General features: G+C 36.4%; 1 protein-coding gene across 3 annotated transcripts in view; it reads left to right on the forward strand.

The window, feature by feature from the left end:
* LOC119786102 (seizure protein 6 homolog) overlaps positions 1–19,021 on the forward strand; it is a 143,408-nt gene that overhangs the window by 55,671 nt on the left and 68,716 nt on the right. For all 3 annotated transcript variants that reach the window (XM_038289199.1, XM_038289200.1, XM_038289198.1), the window contains exons 2-3: positions 15,156–15,878; positions 16,335–16,456. In XM_038289199.1, coding sequence (XP_038145127.1) covers positions 15,156–15,878; positions 16,335–16,456 — 845 coding nt within the window. The remainder of the gene's footprint in view (positions 1–15,155; positions 15,879–16,334; positions 16,457–19,021) is intronic.

Raw genomic sequence — 19,021 nt, forward strand, 5'->3', positions numbered from 1 at the left:
ACCAATAAATTCCCTTACCCTTTATGCTTGTAAATATATTCCTTTTTTAATACATTGTATTTAATGAAATACATCAGTAGTAGTCTTAGAAAATCTTGATGACATAGCAGTTATGTCTGAAAAGTGTTGCAGCAGAAAAATATTAATACCACACAGAAAGGGAGTGATTTTACAGCATATAATTTTTTAATCATCACACTGAAGCGCTTTACATTATTGTCACATTCTATAACTGTCAGGAAGGTTCTGGTTGTCAAAGAATCATAATAAGATGCACTAAATTAGAAATATTTTTTTTTTTTTTTTAGTGAGTGCAATAAGTGTGCGAGTTGTGGGTGATCTACATAGATTGGTGTGCAAATGTTAAAACAACAAATGAGCAGATTGCATATTCTTCTTGCTGTTTAAGAGTTACAGTAAAAGAAAGATGAGGTTCAAAGCCATGGAGATGAATGTAATGATGATGATTATTACAAAAATAAGGATGATAATACTAAAGATTATTTATTGTGCACCTCACAGCCTATCTAAAAGTTCTATGATCAAAAGTAAATTGAAATAAAACATAACCTTGCCTCATTTGTGACACCCATGACTGTAGATATTTTTGCATGTCAGTTTGCACCTGACTTCCAGAAGTATGAAAAAAGACACAAAAACCGCTGCCACAGATGAGTTTCTGATTTAGAAAATAGCTTTGCATGTCATTTATGTTTACATTTGCATATCTTCGCTCATCAAATTGCCAGGTTTGGTTATTTGAAAATGATCTGCATATTGGGGGAGTGGCAGCCTAGTGGTTAGGGCATAGGGCTTTGAATCCTGAGGTTGTGAGATCCCCCACTCCCACAGACTCCCACTCTGGCTCCCTGAGCAAGACCCTTAACCCCACACTGCTCCCCGGGCGCCGTACAATGGCAGCCCACTGCTCCCCAAGGGGATGGGTTAAATGCAGATAATTCATTTCATTGCTCTGTACTTGTGACAGTGGAATGACAATGAAATTGAATTATTATTATTAATCATATTGATGAAGACTTAGGCACAAAATGCTCTCTGTTGAACTAAAAATGCATATTACTTATCACCTGATTTAAAAGGTCTGTTTTGTGTGTACAAACATGTGTGTATTTTTCTGTTTTAATAGAGGTAGTAAAGTACAATTTTGAAACTCTCAATAAACCTACAATAAACCTACGCCATAGGTGTTAAGACATTTGTGACTACATGTTGAGTTGAAAAATATAAAAAAAAAAATGTTTTAATCTATGAGATTTAGTTAACAATTAGTTCTAAAATAAAAGCCAACTAAGACCACAAATGTAAACACCAGACCAACTCGACCCTTAACCCCACACTGCTCCCTGGGCCCCGAACAATGGCCGCCTACTGCTCCCAAAGGGGATGGGTTAAATGCAGAGAATTCATTTCGTTGATCTGTACCTGTGACAGTGGAATGACAATAAAGTTGAATTCTATTCTATTCAAAGGTAAATTGTGTTTATTGCCAAAGGCAATGTAGCTATCTTGTTGGTTGCATTCATTTCTAAATTTTTTTGGGGGGGTTTTGCAGCTAAAAATCAATGGCGGTGGGATGACTTTCAGGGCTAAAATGAGTCATTCCTGTTTTTGAGCCTAGCCTGTGACTAATCCAGTGTTACAGCAAGAGCCCACCCATGGGACACAGAGTATTGACAAGTGTAATGGCCAATGTAGGCATGCCACTTTGTAGCAAGCTCACAGATGAGGTAGAAAATTGCTAACTTGTTTTTTTTTAGCAGTGTTTTCCATGAGCTGATGGATTTGTTATGGGGCAGGAAAATCATTTGACGACGGACAGAGAGTGTGGCATCAATCAAGCAGCTTTTAAACTCAACGCTAATGTCTGTGCTGTCAGTGGTAGGAGCCAGATGTACAACCTGCTCTCTCTAAGAACACTCCAGACAATATAGGATGAATACATCAGCTATCTTTGACGCTTGGTACTTATTACTGGCCCTTAAATGGATGTGGTAGTTAAAAGTAAAGGAGACAGCAATAAAACAAGCGCAAAATTAAAAGTTTCCTTTGTTAATTTTAAACTTTCATTACTTCAGAAGAATCATTAGCTGATATTTAACAAATTTGTTGCCGTACTGTACAATAATAGATGGCAGATTTTAAAGTTGTAGGTCTTATTTCACCCAAAGCTTTCTTATCACAGTAATTGACTTCACCCGTGGAGTAAATGGGAAGAAAATGAAAAGATGAATTACTCTAATGGAAGGAAATGAAGTGTGGAAAGAGACATTCCTCTAAGAATTTTCTAGGATGCAGAGCATTGGTAAATTGAAACACAGCAAGGATTCGACTTTAGCGCGTGACAGATCCCAGCATCATTACAGAGGCAGCACTTGATTATGGCACATTAATTTTGTGCAACCTAGGGAATAAAAAATAACATCAACTAAGAGGACAAATAGGAAAAGCAAATAAGAGAAGCTGAGGTTTTGGAAAAATAAAAAGCTAACATTGTATTACCAATTAAGATATAGTTGACCAATTATCATTACTATTAAAGTATTTTCCTGAGATTGCCTAGATTCTTCCCATAGCTTTACTGCTTCAGTGCATATTTCATGGAAATCATAGAGCCAATTGACTGTTTTTATTCTACTGTAGCTTAAAGGTCAGATCGTCTGACCACCATTAAAGGAATAGTACACCCAAAACATGATTAGCCTTCATTTTCTACTCACCCCCATGCTGAACAAAACTCTGGAGTACTTTTTTGATATCTCAAATGCATCTGGAGATCTGGGAGGCTTCTTGCTGTCTGCTGACATTCAAATAATGGAGGTCTATGGCGCCCGAGACAGAAAGGTCCACAAAAGTCCACAAAAACTTGTCAATATTCCTCCATACTGCTCGTCCAATGTAATCCAAGTGTCCTGAGTGGGTAGCATCCAGAATTTACTCGAAACGAAGTCATTTACAGGTGCTGGTCATAAAATTAGAATATCATGAAAAAGTAGATTGATTTCAGTAATTCCATTTAAAAAGTGAAACTTGTATATTATATTCATACATTACATACAAACTCATATATTTCAGATGTTTATTTTGTTTAATTTTGATGATTACAAATGACAACAAATGAAAATCTCAAATTCATCATATCAGAAAATTAGAATATTGTGAAAAGGTTCAAAATTGATGGCCCCTGGTGCCACACTCTAATCAGCTAATTAACTCAAACCACCTGCAAAAGCCTTTAAATGGTCTTTCAGTCTAGTTCTATAGGCTACACAATCATGGGGAAGACTGCTGACTTGACAGTTGTCCAAAAGACGACCATCGACACCTTGCACAAGGAGGGCAAGACACAAAAGGTCATCGCTAAAGAGGCTGGCTGTTCACAGAGCTCAGTGTCCAAGCACATTAATAGAGAGGCGAAGGGAAGGAAAAGATGTGGTCGAAAAAAGTGTACAAGCAAGAGAGATAACCGCACCCTGGAGAGGATTGTGAAACAAAACCCCTTCAAAAATGTGGGGGAGATTCACAAAGAGTGGACTGCAGCTGGAGTGAGTGCTTCAAGAACCACCACACACAGACGTATGAAAGACATGGGTTTCTGCTGTCGCATTCCTTGTGTCAAGCCACTCTTGAACCACAGACAGCGTCAGAAGCGTCTTGCCTGGGCTAAAGAGAAACAGGACTGGACTGCTGGTGAGTGGTCCAAAGTCATGTTCTCTGATGAAAGTAAATTTTGCATTTCCTTTGGAAATCAAGGTCCCAGAGTCTGGAGGAAAAGAAGAGAGGCACTTCATCCACGTTGCTTGAAGTCCAGTGTAAAGTTTCCACAGTCAGTGATGGTTTGGGGTGCCATGTCATCTGCTGGTGTTGGTCCATTGTGTTTTCTGAGGTCCAGGGTCAACGCAGCCACATACCAGGAAGTTTTAGAGCACTTCATGCTTCCTGCAGCTGACCAACTTTTTGGAGATGCAGATTTCATTTTCCAACAGGACTTGGCACCTGCACACAGTGCCAAAGCTACCAGTACCTGGTTGAAGGACCATGGTATCCCTGTTCTTAATTGGCCAGCAAACTCTCCTGACCTTAACCACATAGAAAATCTATGGGGTATTGTGAAGAAGAAGATGCAATACACCAAACCCAACAATTCAGAAGAGCTAAAAGCCACTATTAGAGCAACCTGGGCTATCATAACACCTGAGCAGTGCCACAGACTGATCGACTCCATGCCACGCCGCATTGCTGCAGTAATACAGGCCAAAGGAGGCCCAACTAAATACTGAGTGCTGTACATGCTCATACTTTTCATGTTCATACTTTTCAGTTGGCCAACATTTCTATAAATCCTTTGTTTTTATTGGTCTTCAGTAATATTCTAATTTTCTGATATGATGAATTTGAGATTTTCATTTGTTGTCATTTGTAATCATCAAAATTAAACAAAATAAACATCTGAAATATATGAGTTTGTATGTAATGTATGAATATAATATACAAGTTTCACTTTTTAAATGGAATTACTGAAATCAATCTACTTTTTCATGATATTCTAATTTTATGACCAGCACCTGTAGAATGTTTTTAGAGCCTAAACAGTAGTGTATAGGATTTCCTAATAGCGCCCCCATGCGCGCTCACGATTCTACGGAAGCCGGCAGACCAAACCAGCGCATTCAGCTCGGCAAAGAACTCATGCTCTTCCTCAACACTGAAGTCCTCAGACATTTTTCTTTCGTTGTTTCTTTCTTTGCACAGGTAAACAGCACATTTCTTCTTCTACGCTTGCATTATCGGCAGACCAGACGCTGAATGCGCACTTTCTTCCGGTTTGGTCTATTGTACTATTGTGTACTATTCCTTTAAGGCTGTGCTGCTAAATTCAATCTAAAGGAAATCAACCAGTGAACCAATGCATTGGCAGGCCATAATTAATAAAAAGGGAATGTTATGGTTCCACCCAATGAAGTCAAAGGGCAGACTGGGATAGGACTGTTTCCCTCTCAACAGTTTCTTTTGAGATTCAGAAACTGGGATATCAGTAAAAGGATAAGATTATTTCTAGAAACTCTCATTTAAATTTAATTCTGTCTTGCAGCATCTTAAATAGTTAGAATGAGAGAATTGATAATTCCAGCTTTTACTTTTTTTTATTATGATTCCTTTACTTGTTTAAAGTGTGCTAGTTCCATGCACTGAAAACCAGAGCAACATAGTGTTACATATTTTGCTGTTTTTTTTACTTGGATTACCCTTTTCTTTGTACAAGTGGACTGATCAGGTTATTACTATGATATGGTTAGGATTTAATCTCATGGTCCAATTAGAGATATAATTACTTAGAAGATGCTGGACAAGTTGAATACAGTGTTTTCTCTTGGCAGTCAAATAATTATATATCTTTTATAATCAGTCTTCTTTGTGATGTTTTGGATAGAGATTCAAAAGCATTCTGCTTGGCAAACAGAGATTGTCCCCGTAACATGAAGTTTGCCCTTTATGCCTTTGAATAAAATTTGGAGTGCAGACCTCCATTCAGAAACCTTTGAGGAATCATGCAGGGTAATCTGAAGGACTTGTATCTGAGCTCAGCGGAAGCTCCTTATTGATTTGCTTTTCTAGTGGTCCTCTGTTATATTAAGGAAATAAAACCCCTGGATATTAGGAGATTGACGTCAATCAGCAGCTTGCCTCAAGTGTGGCTTGTCCCATCTTATTAGCACTCTTTACATGCACTGAGTGTTCACTGATGACTCAGTAGATAGGCAACCTGAGAGAAGAGGCTTTTGCTTGCCTTCTTGAAGATCGTTCCCCTATGATTGCTCAATTTGTCATCTCAGTCAGTGAGAAATGAGCGATTCTTATAGATCCACATCCAAATTATAGCAGAGCATGGGTTTGTAACTTTGTTGTAAATGTCACAAGGAGAACTCATAAGTCATAAATATACACCTTCTGTTTTGATCATGTATATCGGTGTATCGCAATATATATATATTGCAGTCTATTCTATTACAAGGCTTATTATTCTTTTTAAACCAGAGAAAAGAACCAAGCAATCAGCATGATATTTTTTTTCTCCCAGCTTTTATTGTCATTACACTGTCACAAGTACAGAGCAACGAAATTCACTCTCTGCATTTAGACCATCCCCTAGGAGAGCAGTGGGCTGCCATTGTGCGGCGCCCAGGGAGCAGTGTGGGGTTAAGGATCATTCCTCAGGGACCCAGAGTGGCAGTATGTGGAAGGGGGGCTTGAACTCAAGACCTCTGGATTCCAAGCACAGTGCCCTAACCACTAGACCCACAAATGTGTTGTCAGAAGTTGGACCTGAAGTGCGACCTGAACGCAATGCCTTAGACTGCTCGGCCATCCTGACTGATCCTGGTCATGGGTCACAAAACAGCCTTAAATCAGAGGTAACCGGACTCTGGCTCAGTTTTTTTTTAAAGACATTCAACACCTATTCAGTGTTGAAAAAGAAGAGGTGTTGAAATATCTTCTGAAAAACTGAGCTCAAGTCCTGTAGCCTCGAACTTCAGCCAATTTTGTGGCTCACTGAATACATTGTTTTTCTGCTTTCTAAACTTTACCTTTACTGTATTATTTAATCTCTAAATTTATCCAATAGTATCCATTGTAATCTAAAAAGCTCTACACTTTGCATATGGTGTAGATCACATGGTAAAGTAAAGACAAAAGGGAAACTAAAGCTGTCAGTAGTGTCTCTCTTTCACAACTAATGTCATTGTAAAGGGTGATAAATGATAAATTACTGAGGAGAACCATCAATTATTAAATCAATAAAAAAGTGAATAAAAAAAAAATAGCCTATGATTGGTGGCACAAGAATAATTAAGGGTACATTATATTGAATTGATTTTAGTTGCTGTTACCAATAAGGACTCTCTTAAAATCATGGATTTACACAACTATTAATTATAATATGAAATAATAAACTGATTATGAAATAAAACTCATTAAAGGTATAGTGGAGGATGTTCTTTTTTCAGGTGGATCATCAAAATAAGTGGTCCTCCTAATTACCAATAGTTTTGGTTGTTTACATAAGGCCGTCCCACGTGCTCGTCCCCATTTTCACTTACCGGTGGTGAGTCTGACATAGTGGAAAAATTGCAAATCTTCTTCTTTTGCAAGTAAGCTTGTTTGAACAATGCAGACAGCAATTTTTGAACAGTCATGCACGAGGAGGAATGGGTTCATGCATGTTGTTGCACGCGTGTAATTTGAATCTTTTTAAGGTGGAGAGGGTGGGTCTTTTCAAAAATTTGTGAAAATCCTCTACTATACCCTTAAGTCTTACTAGAAGCCATTTGTAACTTCCACTTAATTGTCAAAAAATATCCTAGAGGTAAGTTAAGATACACAACTTTTTTAAATTTATTTGTTTATTTGTTGTTAATTTTGTCAGTGATAAATTATCCCATCTTGCGAAAGCAGTGCACGGGAGCTTCACTTGTTGTGTTACTCTTCTACTGAATGGAGTGGGAGGGTGTAGCAAGTTCCTTCATAGGGCCTATAAAAACTTTACAGGCCCCTTTACACTTCCACGCTTTCTTGCACTGACTGCTCTGACAAGGCGAATATAACCACTCCAGTGGGACAGCTAATGGTTTTTTATTGTATTTGTGCTACAGTTCAAAATAGAATAACAGTGATCTAATTCTATCATAGTAATTACCACCTTTAATTTATGAATAAGCTCTAATTAACTAGCTACGGCATCATGCGATTTGATACAGGGAGGCGGAGAACCCCCTCGAGTGTGCAGTATGCTGCTGCTTTTAGCCGCCAGGCCTGAGGCACTGAATCAGGCCTAAACGAGGAGCAGAGCGACAACAGCTTTCAGAAGAGTTACCATCTGTCATCCAGTTTGATTTATTATGAATCTTGTCACAAGTCTGGCCACAAAATGATTTGATGCAACTTCCTAGTGTGTCAAGGGTTATGATAGCATGACATCCATTTTGTGGACCTGACACAGCATATCAGGATCACTTAGCTGTGGAAGTACACTGACTGCGCCGTCTTATCGCCGTGCGTCTGTTGCTGATTTGAAACCTTCAAGCACCGTAACTGTAAAGGTGTTAGAAGTAGGATTGATCTTCTGAATGCAGAAATAGTTTTTAAGCATTTTAAAAGTGCTTTAAGCGTTTTAAAAGTGCTTTAAAAGTGATTTTCTCTTTCGTGTTATTTGTAGAATCTAGGATGAGGTCATTTTACGGATGACGTGCTAATCTTGATTTTGGTTTCATAAAACCTAATATTTTCTTTTAATCTCAATATTTACAAACTAATGGTTCAGGATTGCTTACATTATCTGTCATCATGAAAAATAATGTCATAAATTCCCTTACTGACAGTAGCTGAATAGCAGTTGCTGTCAGCATGGGACACCTGCTAGACTAAAAATATTTTGATTACTAAAAATGATATATTATCATACCCAGGGACATAAAATTGTTATGTTTACTTAGATATATTTATTTGTTTGACAAAAAAATTACCATTAAATTTCTGGCCACTGTAGAATCCATAATTCAGTGTACAATAAAAAATCTAAGTTTGATCATTCCCCACATTATGTTTTTTATGCTTCAATTATTTCCTATTTGGTCCTAACTGTAAATAAAATACCTTTTTTTTTTTAAAACTAATAAAAGGTTAAAACAAATTTCTGTTCAGTGAGAAATTGTCTTAGTTCATCTTTGGCCATCAAAGCTTTTCTTTTTGAAGTGCAGATAATAAAAGGCAATTCAGACTTGAAAAAAAAAATGAGATGGTCATTTATTTGAGTGTAAATGAAAACTGACATCTACACTGCACATTTGGTTTTAATCTGAATAGTTCTTTTGGGGGGGGGTTTATTTGATATGAGATATTACATGACGTAATTAAGTTGTTTTCACTGTTTTTAGTTAAGGACCTCATTCACTTTTAGTAGCACATGGTGTATTTGAGGTGACTTGCTCCTACACAAATACAATGATTGGGTTCCACCAAAGAAAATGTAGAATATTTACCAAATTATATATTTTTCATGTTTTTAAGGTGATCTTTTTAAAAAAAAAGAAGAGCTGGCTACTCTTAAACAACTATGAATGCTATTTGTAGACATTAGTCAGCTTATTGAGAAGTCTTTTATCCCACTGGACAACCTTAAAACCACTTACCACCGCTAAATAAATACAGTCTATAGGGTGTCTAGTTTAAAGCAGTATCAAGGTGCTTTAATACAACTAGATCTCATAGTTTGAGATTTTCTCAGATCCCTTCGAATCTCAGAAAGGTAAAGCTGGCAAACACACAACATGGATTACAGTTTAGGATTAAAAATAGTCCATGCTGTTCTTAATAAAAAACCTAACCCATAAACACCCAATTAAGCCTTAGAGATCAAAACAATATGTTAGCTCCGCTTCTCTTTGCTGTAATCACTACAGCGAGGTCTCCAGCCTTCACCCATTGATCCTGTATTGATCTGTGTATGAGAAACTCAAGTTCAGCCCAGTCCTCTACCTTTCTCACTTGCTGTACGCTCGATATTCTGACTGAAGGACAGCAACCGGATGGTCAAAATCTGTACCACACATAAAAGCAGAGTGGGAGATAAAAACAGATGAAGAAAGAAAGCGAAAGGGATGCATTAGTTAAGAGTCTGAAGCAGCTTTAACATTCATCTTGGCTACAGATTATTCCAGAGCTATATTGTACAGTAGTGTGTGCTTGATATTTCTCTTTAGTTTGCTTTTATATGGAGAGAAGGAGGGGAGCAGTGTTGTTTGCTTCAATCATTTATGAAGACCACTCTTTACACTCTTTATTCTGTCTGGGAGTGGGACATGTCAAATACGCTTAGTTTGCTTTTATGATGCTGTTTAGCTGCTCTTGTTGTGACAGAATAAGGCTAAGAGGAAATTTTTTCTCCTCCATCCTAAAACATCAGAAAAATCTTTGAATTCTTTCTGGTGCCAAGAAAGAAAATGCGCCTCTGTTGTCTCTGTCAGTACAAAATGTAAAAGCATATGTCAGTTCCGTCAGCCTGGGACGGGCTTTGTAACAAAATTGTTTACAGAGCCTCTTGAATAGCCTGATCAAACTTTTATTACTTGTGCTAAAATTACTGCATCAGCAAACTGCTGCTGGGACATTCAATTACTTTTAAAGTTTTATGAGTAAAACAGAGCCTCAACGACGCACAGGTAATTTTATCCTAATATCATTATCTATTTAAACCCTTATTATATTTTCTCAGTATCAGTAATTATTTTAGGCTCAATCATACGACATCTATTTTGGTATTTTGTCTTATGAGTAAGAAATATTTGATATTTTCTAAAAAGCATGAAGCAGATTCAATATTAACTCTAAACCAAATACTCAGATGTAAATTAAAAAACAGTAAAATCAGCTTTATTTATTTATGCACATGATTTGCAAATGTTATGTCTTATCACTGCATTCAATTTACAAAGTTGATTGTTCTAAATACATACAAACAGAAACATACCAGAGAATCCACCAGATGTAACCTGTTTGCACTTATTTTTGCATCAGGTCATTGCTGTTTACAATTCACACACATATAGATCTACAGTAGACACAAAACCTTGCATAATCATCTGCAAACTGCAAACAAGCACAGTGAGTTAGGATTGCATGAGTTAGATGACATAAAGCATAAATTTAAAGTGGATAGAAAATGATTATTTTTTTTATAATACAATCTAAAAAGTGTCCCACGAACTTGCAGTCAATCATTTATCCTGATATTCCAAACAGAATTTAGAACAGCCACTTTTTCATTTAAAATGACATTACTGAGTTTTCTAATGATACCGCCACCTCTGGCCAAAGCATAGAACTGCAGCACTCTTCTGCTTCTTCCCGCACCTCGCATTTTTTATTTTAGTTATCTATTTTTTTATGTTTTTCACCTTACCTGGAGTTGCCATTGATATCTAAGTTAAGCTGATGCTGGTCCGTTTTGAGTATCTAAAAAAATCTACTTTGAATATAGCTTTTCGATTGTTTGCTAGGTCGGACTATTAAATATTGACATTCTTGACATAAAATCCTACCACAGAAACTTCCAATCTGAAGTAAATTCAGAAAAATAGGCTAGAGGCTTAAAGATGCATCATTGGTGCTGAACTATCTTACATAATATCTTTCTAAGACCAATAGTAAAGTTAAGTACAGAATGCTATCTGTGCAAAAAAAAAAACCCACCATGACATACCAAACCCCGAGCGGAATACCGTGCTGGCAGTATCATGCTGTGGGGATGTTTTCTTGAATGGTGACTGAAAAGCTATCCTGACTTGATGGGAAGATGGGCGGATTTAGAAACAGGGCAACCCTCTAAGAAGATCATTTTGAACCTTCTAAAAACTATTACCAGATAATGGCTCTAGAAATAGGCAACTGGTTTAGAAAGGGACAGGTGATAAAACAACCCAATCATAGTCCAAACCTAAACATAATTTAATAATGAATGGACATGCAATGCATGCTTTTGCTTTTTATTTTTCTTTCTTTTTCCAAGCTATACAAAACATAATTTGCTTTGAGCTACTTTGGGTTGTTGCACGCGGAAAATATAAAGCAAAACTTACTAAAAATTGGGAGTTTTAAATACATTAAACTCTTTTAAGGCACCGTTGGGATATCTCACTCATTTGGAGCCTGTGTCAACAAAAGTCTCTCATCTAAAATAATCTGTTGGCATCTTTTCTGCCTCATTAAGAAGAACAGTCACCCCATATGGAAGCTAATTAAGGTGTCAGAGTAGATAGCATTGTTTCATTTTGACACATTAACAAACACAAGATGATTTGAACTCTTTAGTTTTCATACAATTTTTAACATTGTTTAGCAGTTTACAAAAAATACTATCATTATTAACAGCTTTTGGGGATTTTCAAGAAATGGATAAATGCAATTAAATATATAATAATGAAAGAACTGTTTTCTGTATCGTTTCACTTATATAAGCAGATAAAAAAGCTACTGTTGGTTAAACATCAAATCATTTCAGGATAGCTGTAACATCAGAGCCTTTTCAACATTTCTTTTGTCAAAACCTGTCTAGATTATTTTATGCCTTGCAGCAGTGAGAACAATTTCTTTTCTTAGATTCATATTTGAAAAAAAAAAATGCAGCTGAAAATATGGATTGTATTTGTTCCTTTAGAGACTCTGTGCAATTAATTACAGTAACTGCAGAATCACATAGCATGATGTAATTGATCATTGCAGTTTAATTTGGCTAGTGGAGGCTTTGCAAAAGTTTGACATAGGCAAACATGATAGAGGGATTTTTATTTATGTGCTTTTACTTTCAGAGATGGCAAAAGTACTGACTTTCCGTACTTGAGTAAAAGTACAGATACTTGTGTTAAAAAATACTCTGGTAAAAGTGGAAGTACTGATTAAACTTCTTTACTCAAGTAAAAGTAACAAAGTACAGGCTTGTAAATTTACTTAAAGTATAAAAGTAAAAGTAGAAACCACTTTTTTCATGCCGTTGCCTACATTTTAAGTGGATGTCTGCCAATAGGACTAGATCTCTGTTGTGTTCATTTTCAATCATCTCGTCGTCTATACTACTATGCTAACGCCACCGCCACCAAGCTGCAATGATTTGCCGCGAATGTATACCGCCGAATCTGTCGATTCATCTTGTAGCGGTGCGTCAAATGCAACGTAGATTCCCATCCAATTAGATAGAATTTGGTATTGATGACGTGAAAAATAATAACGGTAACTCCATTTAAATTATTCAAAACTAAAGTAACGAGCCAATTTTTTTAAATGTAAGGAGTAGAAAGTACAGATATTTGTGTAAAAATGTAAGGAGTAGAAGTAAAAAGTCGCCATAAAAATAAGTAGTAAAGTAAAGTAAAAATATCAGAAAAATCTACTTGAGTACAGTAACAAAGTATTTGTACTTCGTTACTTCCCATCTCTGTTTACTTTGCACTCAAGGCAAGTCTTTGCTCTCTGTTACTGGAAAGAAATAGGATAAATCAGTGTTTTTGCTTTGAATTTATTTCTTCCACAGCCTTATTTTATCTAATAAGATAGTTCTTCAGAGATTGGAGTAGCTGACATGTTACATGAAATTTTTCGGTTTCATAATTCATTTTATCTTTCTGGAGTACTCAGATTTATTTCACACATTTATTTGGTATACTCAAAATTCACTGCTGAACATTTACCTTATTGAGTGGTGACATTTTATTTGATTGAAGTACATGATGATGTTTTTTTTTATCTCTGTACTATTCATTAAAATAGTGGGACTGAATACGAGTGTTTAGATTCCACGGATAACCTATTCATAGCTTTCTGTTTTCTTTATCTACCTTTTTTATTTGCTTTCCTTCTTTATATTGTGGCAGTGTCTACATATTTCCACCTAATTGGCAAACAGACATCTTCTACCGACTGCTCTGTTTTATTATCTGATTCTACTGCCAGCAGGGTGTAACTCTTTAATTCAGTTTTAATAAACTGGCTTCCTGTAAGCTTCCAGTTACTGCTCTCTGAATTTTTTTTGTAATGCACCCCCAAAAAAGCCCCCTGTTCCCAATTGTAAATAGATTTTCTAAGGTTTATATTCCTAGTTATATGTAATATCAACCCTTTAGCTGGGCTTGTTTAAAATTAATCTCACTATTATGGGTTTATTGTTGCTTTGCAGGTCTGCTACCACTGAAGAAAAGAAACAAATGATAATCCCTTCTTTTCAGAAATTATTACTGGAATATAAAAATAAAGCAACCTAACAGAGGGGGTTCTAACATACTAGGTGAAGCACATATGGAAAAAATGACATTTTAAAACTGAATAAGTCTTTTATCTATCCAGGTTGAACTAAACAGCACCCTGTAGATCAAAATTAAAAGGATAAGTACAGAACTGACAGGTATTGTTCTAGTTTCGAATGTTTACGAATGACTTCTTGTAAAAATAAAAGAGAAGGCTAACAAATAAACCCCCAAAAAACCTGATTCTTAAGGGGCAGACCCGTTCTTCTGGTTCAATTAGCATCTTTTCTAAGTCAAAAGAAGTTTTTGGGATACTCCATAAAGCTTCGACATTTTGAATTGAAAAAAGCTTCATGGATGGGAAGCGAAACGTCTACAAACTTGGAAATCATGTCCAGTCGATTTTTTTTTCACCTTTTTGGTCTGGCCACTATGCAAATTTATAATAAAAGAAGGTTTTTTTTTTTTTTTTTAAATGACCTGCTGACTGTGTTTTAGCTTACTTTAATTTTAAAGTTGAAATTCCTTTTAGATAGTTTTTTTTTTTTTAATCTTAAACTGTATTAGGTTGAAAAAGGTTAATAACTGAGTAAATCATTGTCATGTTGAAATTGTGACTGCATCCAAACACCTGTTACTTCTCACTTTCTATGTCTGCCTATCAAATCATAATAGTATCTTTTCAATAAGCAATTATCTCTTTTAGAGTCACTTTTTTGACAGCTTCTATAGAATCAAAACATGCTTGCATTGAATTTATTGGCAGTAACAATAGCCAATAGACAAGAATTTAATTATATACCCGAAATACCGCATAACTAAGTATTTCCATAAGCAAGAAGAGTTGTTAATATAGATCATTACCCAACCATACTGATAGTTGCAAAATATGTTTCCAACTTCATAGAAAGGTTTTGATTCTTTTCATACCTTTATTATGCCTGCTACTGCCGAATACTTGTCACTTTATTCCTTTATGTAGGGTTTAACTACTTTGATATGGAATGCTTTATTTAAACCCTTTTTACTTATGCCATTTATAAAAATTGTTTGCCTTTAACTGTCTGCTATCATCAAAGTTGCTCTCATTTTTATTTAGTTTTTCTTTCACACCTTAAGGCTTCATTTGATTCTTATGTGTTATTTCTCAACAGTTTCCATTGTAACAAGGCTATTACTCAGAGTCAAAATTAATTTATTGGCTATAATAAAAGGAGAGTTAGAATCACGCAAGAAGAAAGCCTTACACTTTGTTAAGCACAATTTTGTTCGCCTACAGCTTGCAGGATTTTATAGTTCATTGGACTATGCCATGTTTTACTAATCAACTTTTTATTCTACCCTTAGGTCCAAGAGAAAAGAACAGCATTGGTAAAACAGCATTAAGTGGAGACAGGGACCTCTTCACACAATTACCCACACAAGACACAGAAAGTGAAGTCCATTCAGTCACCACTGTCTCACCGATGAGCATGCCCAACCACCAGCCTATCCTGAAGGGTCTGCTGCTTCATGAGCACCTACTTACCAGAGACTTCCAGGGGGACCAGCATTTTTTTAGGAGGGATGGGTCAGTGGCTGGATACCCCACCATGCCAGGCTTTGTTTCTGCTCCAAATTCGGGGGATGCTGTCACTCAAACCGTGGCCCACGAGGATGCCCCAGCCTTTTCAGACATTGCTACTACTTCTACTGAGCCTGCCACCACTCCACTGACAACACACTTTCCAACAACGCCAGGGCTGCCAGTATCTCTCTCCCAGAAAAAATCAGCAAAGATAAAGGATTCTGTAAATTTTGTGCCAACAACTGATTCCCTTACTACTCAAGTGACACCATACAGCAGAGGCCAGGGCTACCCGGCCACACCCTTATCCCAACGGGAAAAGGATGTTCCCCTTAAAGCCACAACTGGCCCCTCTTCAACAATTGTGGTGGAAGAAGAGGTTGGAGAGAAAACAAACCCTGACCATCTGATCTCCAAGTTTTCTTCACCGTTTAATAAAGGCACCAGTACGGCTTCTACAACTGTCATCACAACAACTACCATCACTACCATGCAAACATCAGGTAGGGATGTGGATTATTTCATTTGACCTTCAAATGTCCTCCACAAAAACAGAAAACAGAATTAACATCTTCTATCTTCACTTTTAACCAGTAATTTTAATGGTTCAAGGCTTAACCCGTTCCTCCCAGCAGGGAAGGAATTACGCATCGGGTCATCAGTATCACACTGTGTTTATTTTTTTATTCTGCTCACAGCTCCCTATTCATATCACCACCAGGGATAACGGAGTTGCTCATGTGACAAAAACAGTCCAATTTTTTGTATTTTCTGATGTGTCCTGCCTGTCCTTTCCACTGGTCACAGAGGGCTGAGGGCTCAGATAAGCGGTATCAAAGAGGATATCTGCCGAGATAGCTAGAGGGTTATGGGGGCATGCGGAGACACAGGTGGGCTGTCAGAAAGATCAGTGGTCTGGGGAAAAAGGAAATCACTTTTATTTTTGCTCTCTCCAACAGAGCCATGCAGCATGAATTTCACTGAGTCTGAGGGTAACATTGAAATCCAGCAGCACGTTGACCCTGGGGTGGAATGCAACTACTTGATTACTGTCTACCTAGGATATGGCATTGAAGTTCAGGTGAGTGCTGTAAACTTTAAGTACATCAACATTTTCATTAATTGTTTTTGTAAGTTCCAGTGAAGTCCCCAAAGTCTGGGACTTGAGTGTTTAACTTAAATTTTTGCTTCTCTTGCGGGGAAAACACAGGCTTTAGAATAGAGCTACTGTATATGTATGGGCATTTTTTTCATTTTTATCTTTTCCTAATCGGAAAGGAACATCAGCTACATGATCCGCTGTAAATGTTAAAAGTTTTGTACATAGTCTGTAGAGGGGTGTGTTCAATTTATTATTAAGTAAAAACATAATATTTGGTCATAGGAATAGTTTTCTCATATTAGCTGTACCTTCTCAAAAATGATGGCAGTCTCTTAAAATGGGGTCGACAATTCTCACTTTAGGTCCTTTTAAATAATAAAAACCATGATTTTCTTTTACAAAATTATTTTTTTTTTTTTACAAAATGCAGTTTTGACTTTTCAGAATAAAAACACACCACTGAACAATAAGATAATAGGGCATGTTAAAAAAGTGATTACACATCTACTGGTCTTTGAACAATACCACTTCCTGTTTAATCAAACCTTGTCCAAAATTATTTACTGAACATAAAACTCTAGTTCTATTACAAATTACAAATTTTCATCCATACATCTATAATCTCTTATATTTGTAGTGTCAATGAGGGGTAGGGGTACAGCCTAGACTGGTCAGTTTGACACATAAAATAAAACTGTTATTAACTAAAATTAAATCTTATATTAATGATCTTAAATGCTAATGAGATAAATTAGATATAAATATAAAAAAATGTAATTCGTATTCATAACCTGCAGCACTAGAGTGGCTCAATAGATGGTACTGATTTGATTAGAAAATGTTTATAGAGAGAATAAATTTTACTTAAGACTTGTTTCTTAAATACCTCATATGCACTTGGAAAAAAAATATTTGGGAACATTTCAGGTATATTCATATGCACAAAGCTATATTAACTTCTTACAAAAGTGTTTAAAATAAACTGCAAGCAAGACTCTGAGGTGTAACATGAAAATATATTATATATTTATTATTTATTTTTTGCCGGTGTAAACTAGAAGGAATTATCCAAAGGCCTTATTCAGCAATTATTTGATTAATTTTGTTGCAGGGCAAGAGGGGAGTGTTATGTATGTCAAAACGTGTTTTTGGTTCTTGTGAATTCAAATGACAATGACCTAAAAGGCATACCAGAACACAGTAAACATTATAAAATTAATTTGTAGAACAGTTAAGAAGTGTTAGAGAAGCTTAGCTAGTTTATGGTCCTTATGCAAACATCTTATAAACGGAGACCCTTTGCACTACAGTGGTTTATTCAGGGAGCGAACAGCCTGACCTGACTTATTCTAGTTTAGTTTCAGCTGAAAAAAGATTTGCTGGTGTTTTGTCACTTGATGGTGACAGACAGGCTGCGAATTTACTGGAGTGAGTGGGTGGATGGGGGCAGAAGAGATGGGGCCTCGTCTGAGGTTGAATGTTTGCTCAGTAAGGCTCTTCACAAAAGGTTATAAAAATTAACTGTCAGTGTGAGCATGTTCCTCGGCATTTGCAATTCCTCAAACGCTTCATTTACCACCGGAGACTTTAAAATGCACAAGCTTTGTCTTGCTGCCTCTGGAGAGGTAAGATAAGTCTTGACAGAGTATATGTTTGAGAGTGTGCTTTTCTCCCAAGGCTTTCTCTGGGTAAGTTAAGTACATTTTGAACTGCTTATGAGTAGACACACACTCACCTGCGTGCACCCTTACATAGTCACCTGTATTTGATGTATCAGCCTTTGGCTTTCCCAGCCTCTTGTGTATTTGGTACAATATTTCTTTCATTACTTTATGAAAAAAAGTTTAACCACACTGCCTGAAAACCCAGAAGAAAGTCAGTCGTTTCAAATACTAAGGGAACAGATGGGGGCTACTGCGTGCCTCCTTCTAACATTGAGAGGAGAAATTTATCTCAAAGCAGGCTGTGAAAAGATTAATTCTTTGTTATGGAAGGAAAGCATATGTTTATCATGAATAAAAATGTTATCCTCAGAGGTAGTTTGGATGATATAAAGCCACTCAGGGCTCACTTTTTTAAGCAGATGACCAGTGTTGTACCAACTCCTATGGCTGAATATGAGTCGCTCTTCGTAGTTATGATTACAAGCCTACAAACTAGCACAACACATTAAGAACTAATGCATATATAATTAACCGTCAAAGACATTTATTTTGATCAAATCAGGAACACGTTTCCCCTATGGAAAACTATAATTTAATTTGTAAAAACTGCACATGCAATTTAATATGATATATAACTCACAAACAGTTGTGCAGCAAATTAGTCATTTAAAGGATTGTTGTGGCAATTTTTTTTTTTTTTTTTTTTAACAGGGAGCACTCTTAGATATGTTTTGAAAGAATTAACAGTTAAATCACACCTAATAAGAATCCACTACAAATAGAAGAGAATATCCTTTTTCGTAATTTGTAACAAGTATATCAATGAGAACAGCCGTCTAGTTCATGCACCATTACTAAAATATCAACAGAAAACATACCA

Source organism: Cyprinodon tularosa, unplaced genomic scaffold (assembly GCF_016077235.1).
Source record: "Cyprinodon tularosa strain WSP-4 unplaced genomic scaffold, ASM1607723v1 ctg265, whole genome shotgun sequence".
NCBI classification, from domain to species: domain Eukaryota; kingdom Metazoa; phylum Chordata; class Actinopteri; order Cyprinodontiformes; family Cyprinodontidae; genus Cyprinodon; species Cyprinodon tularosa.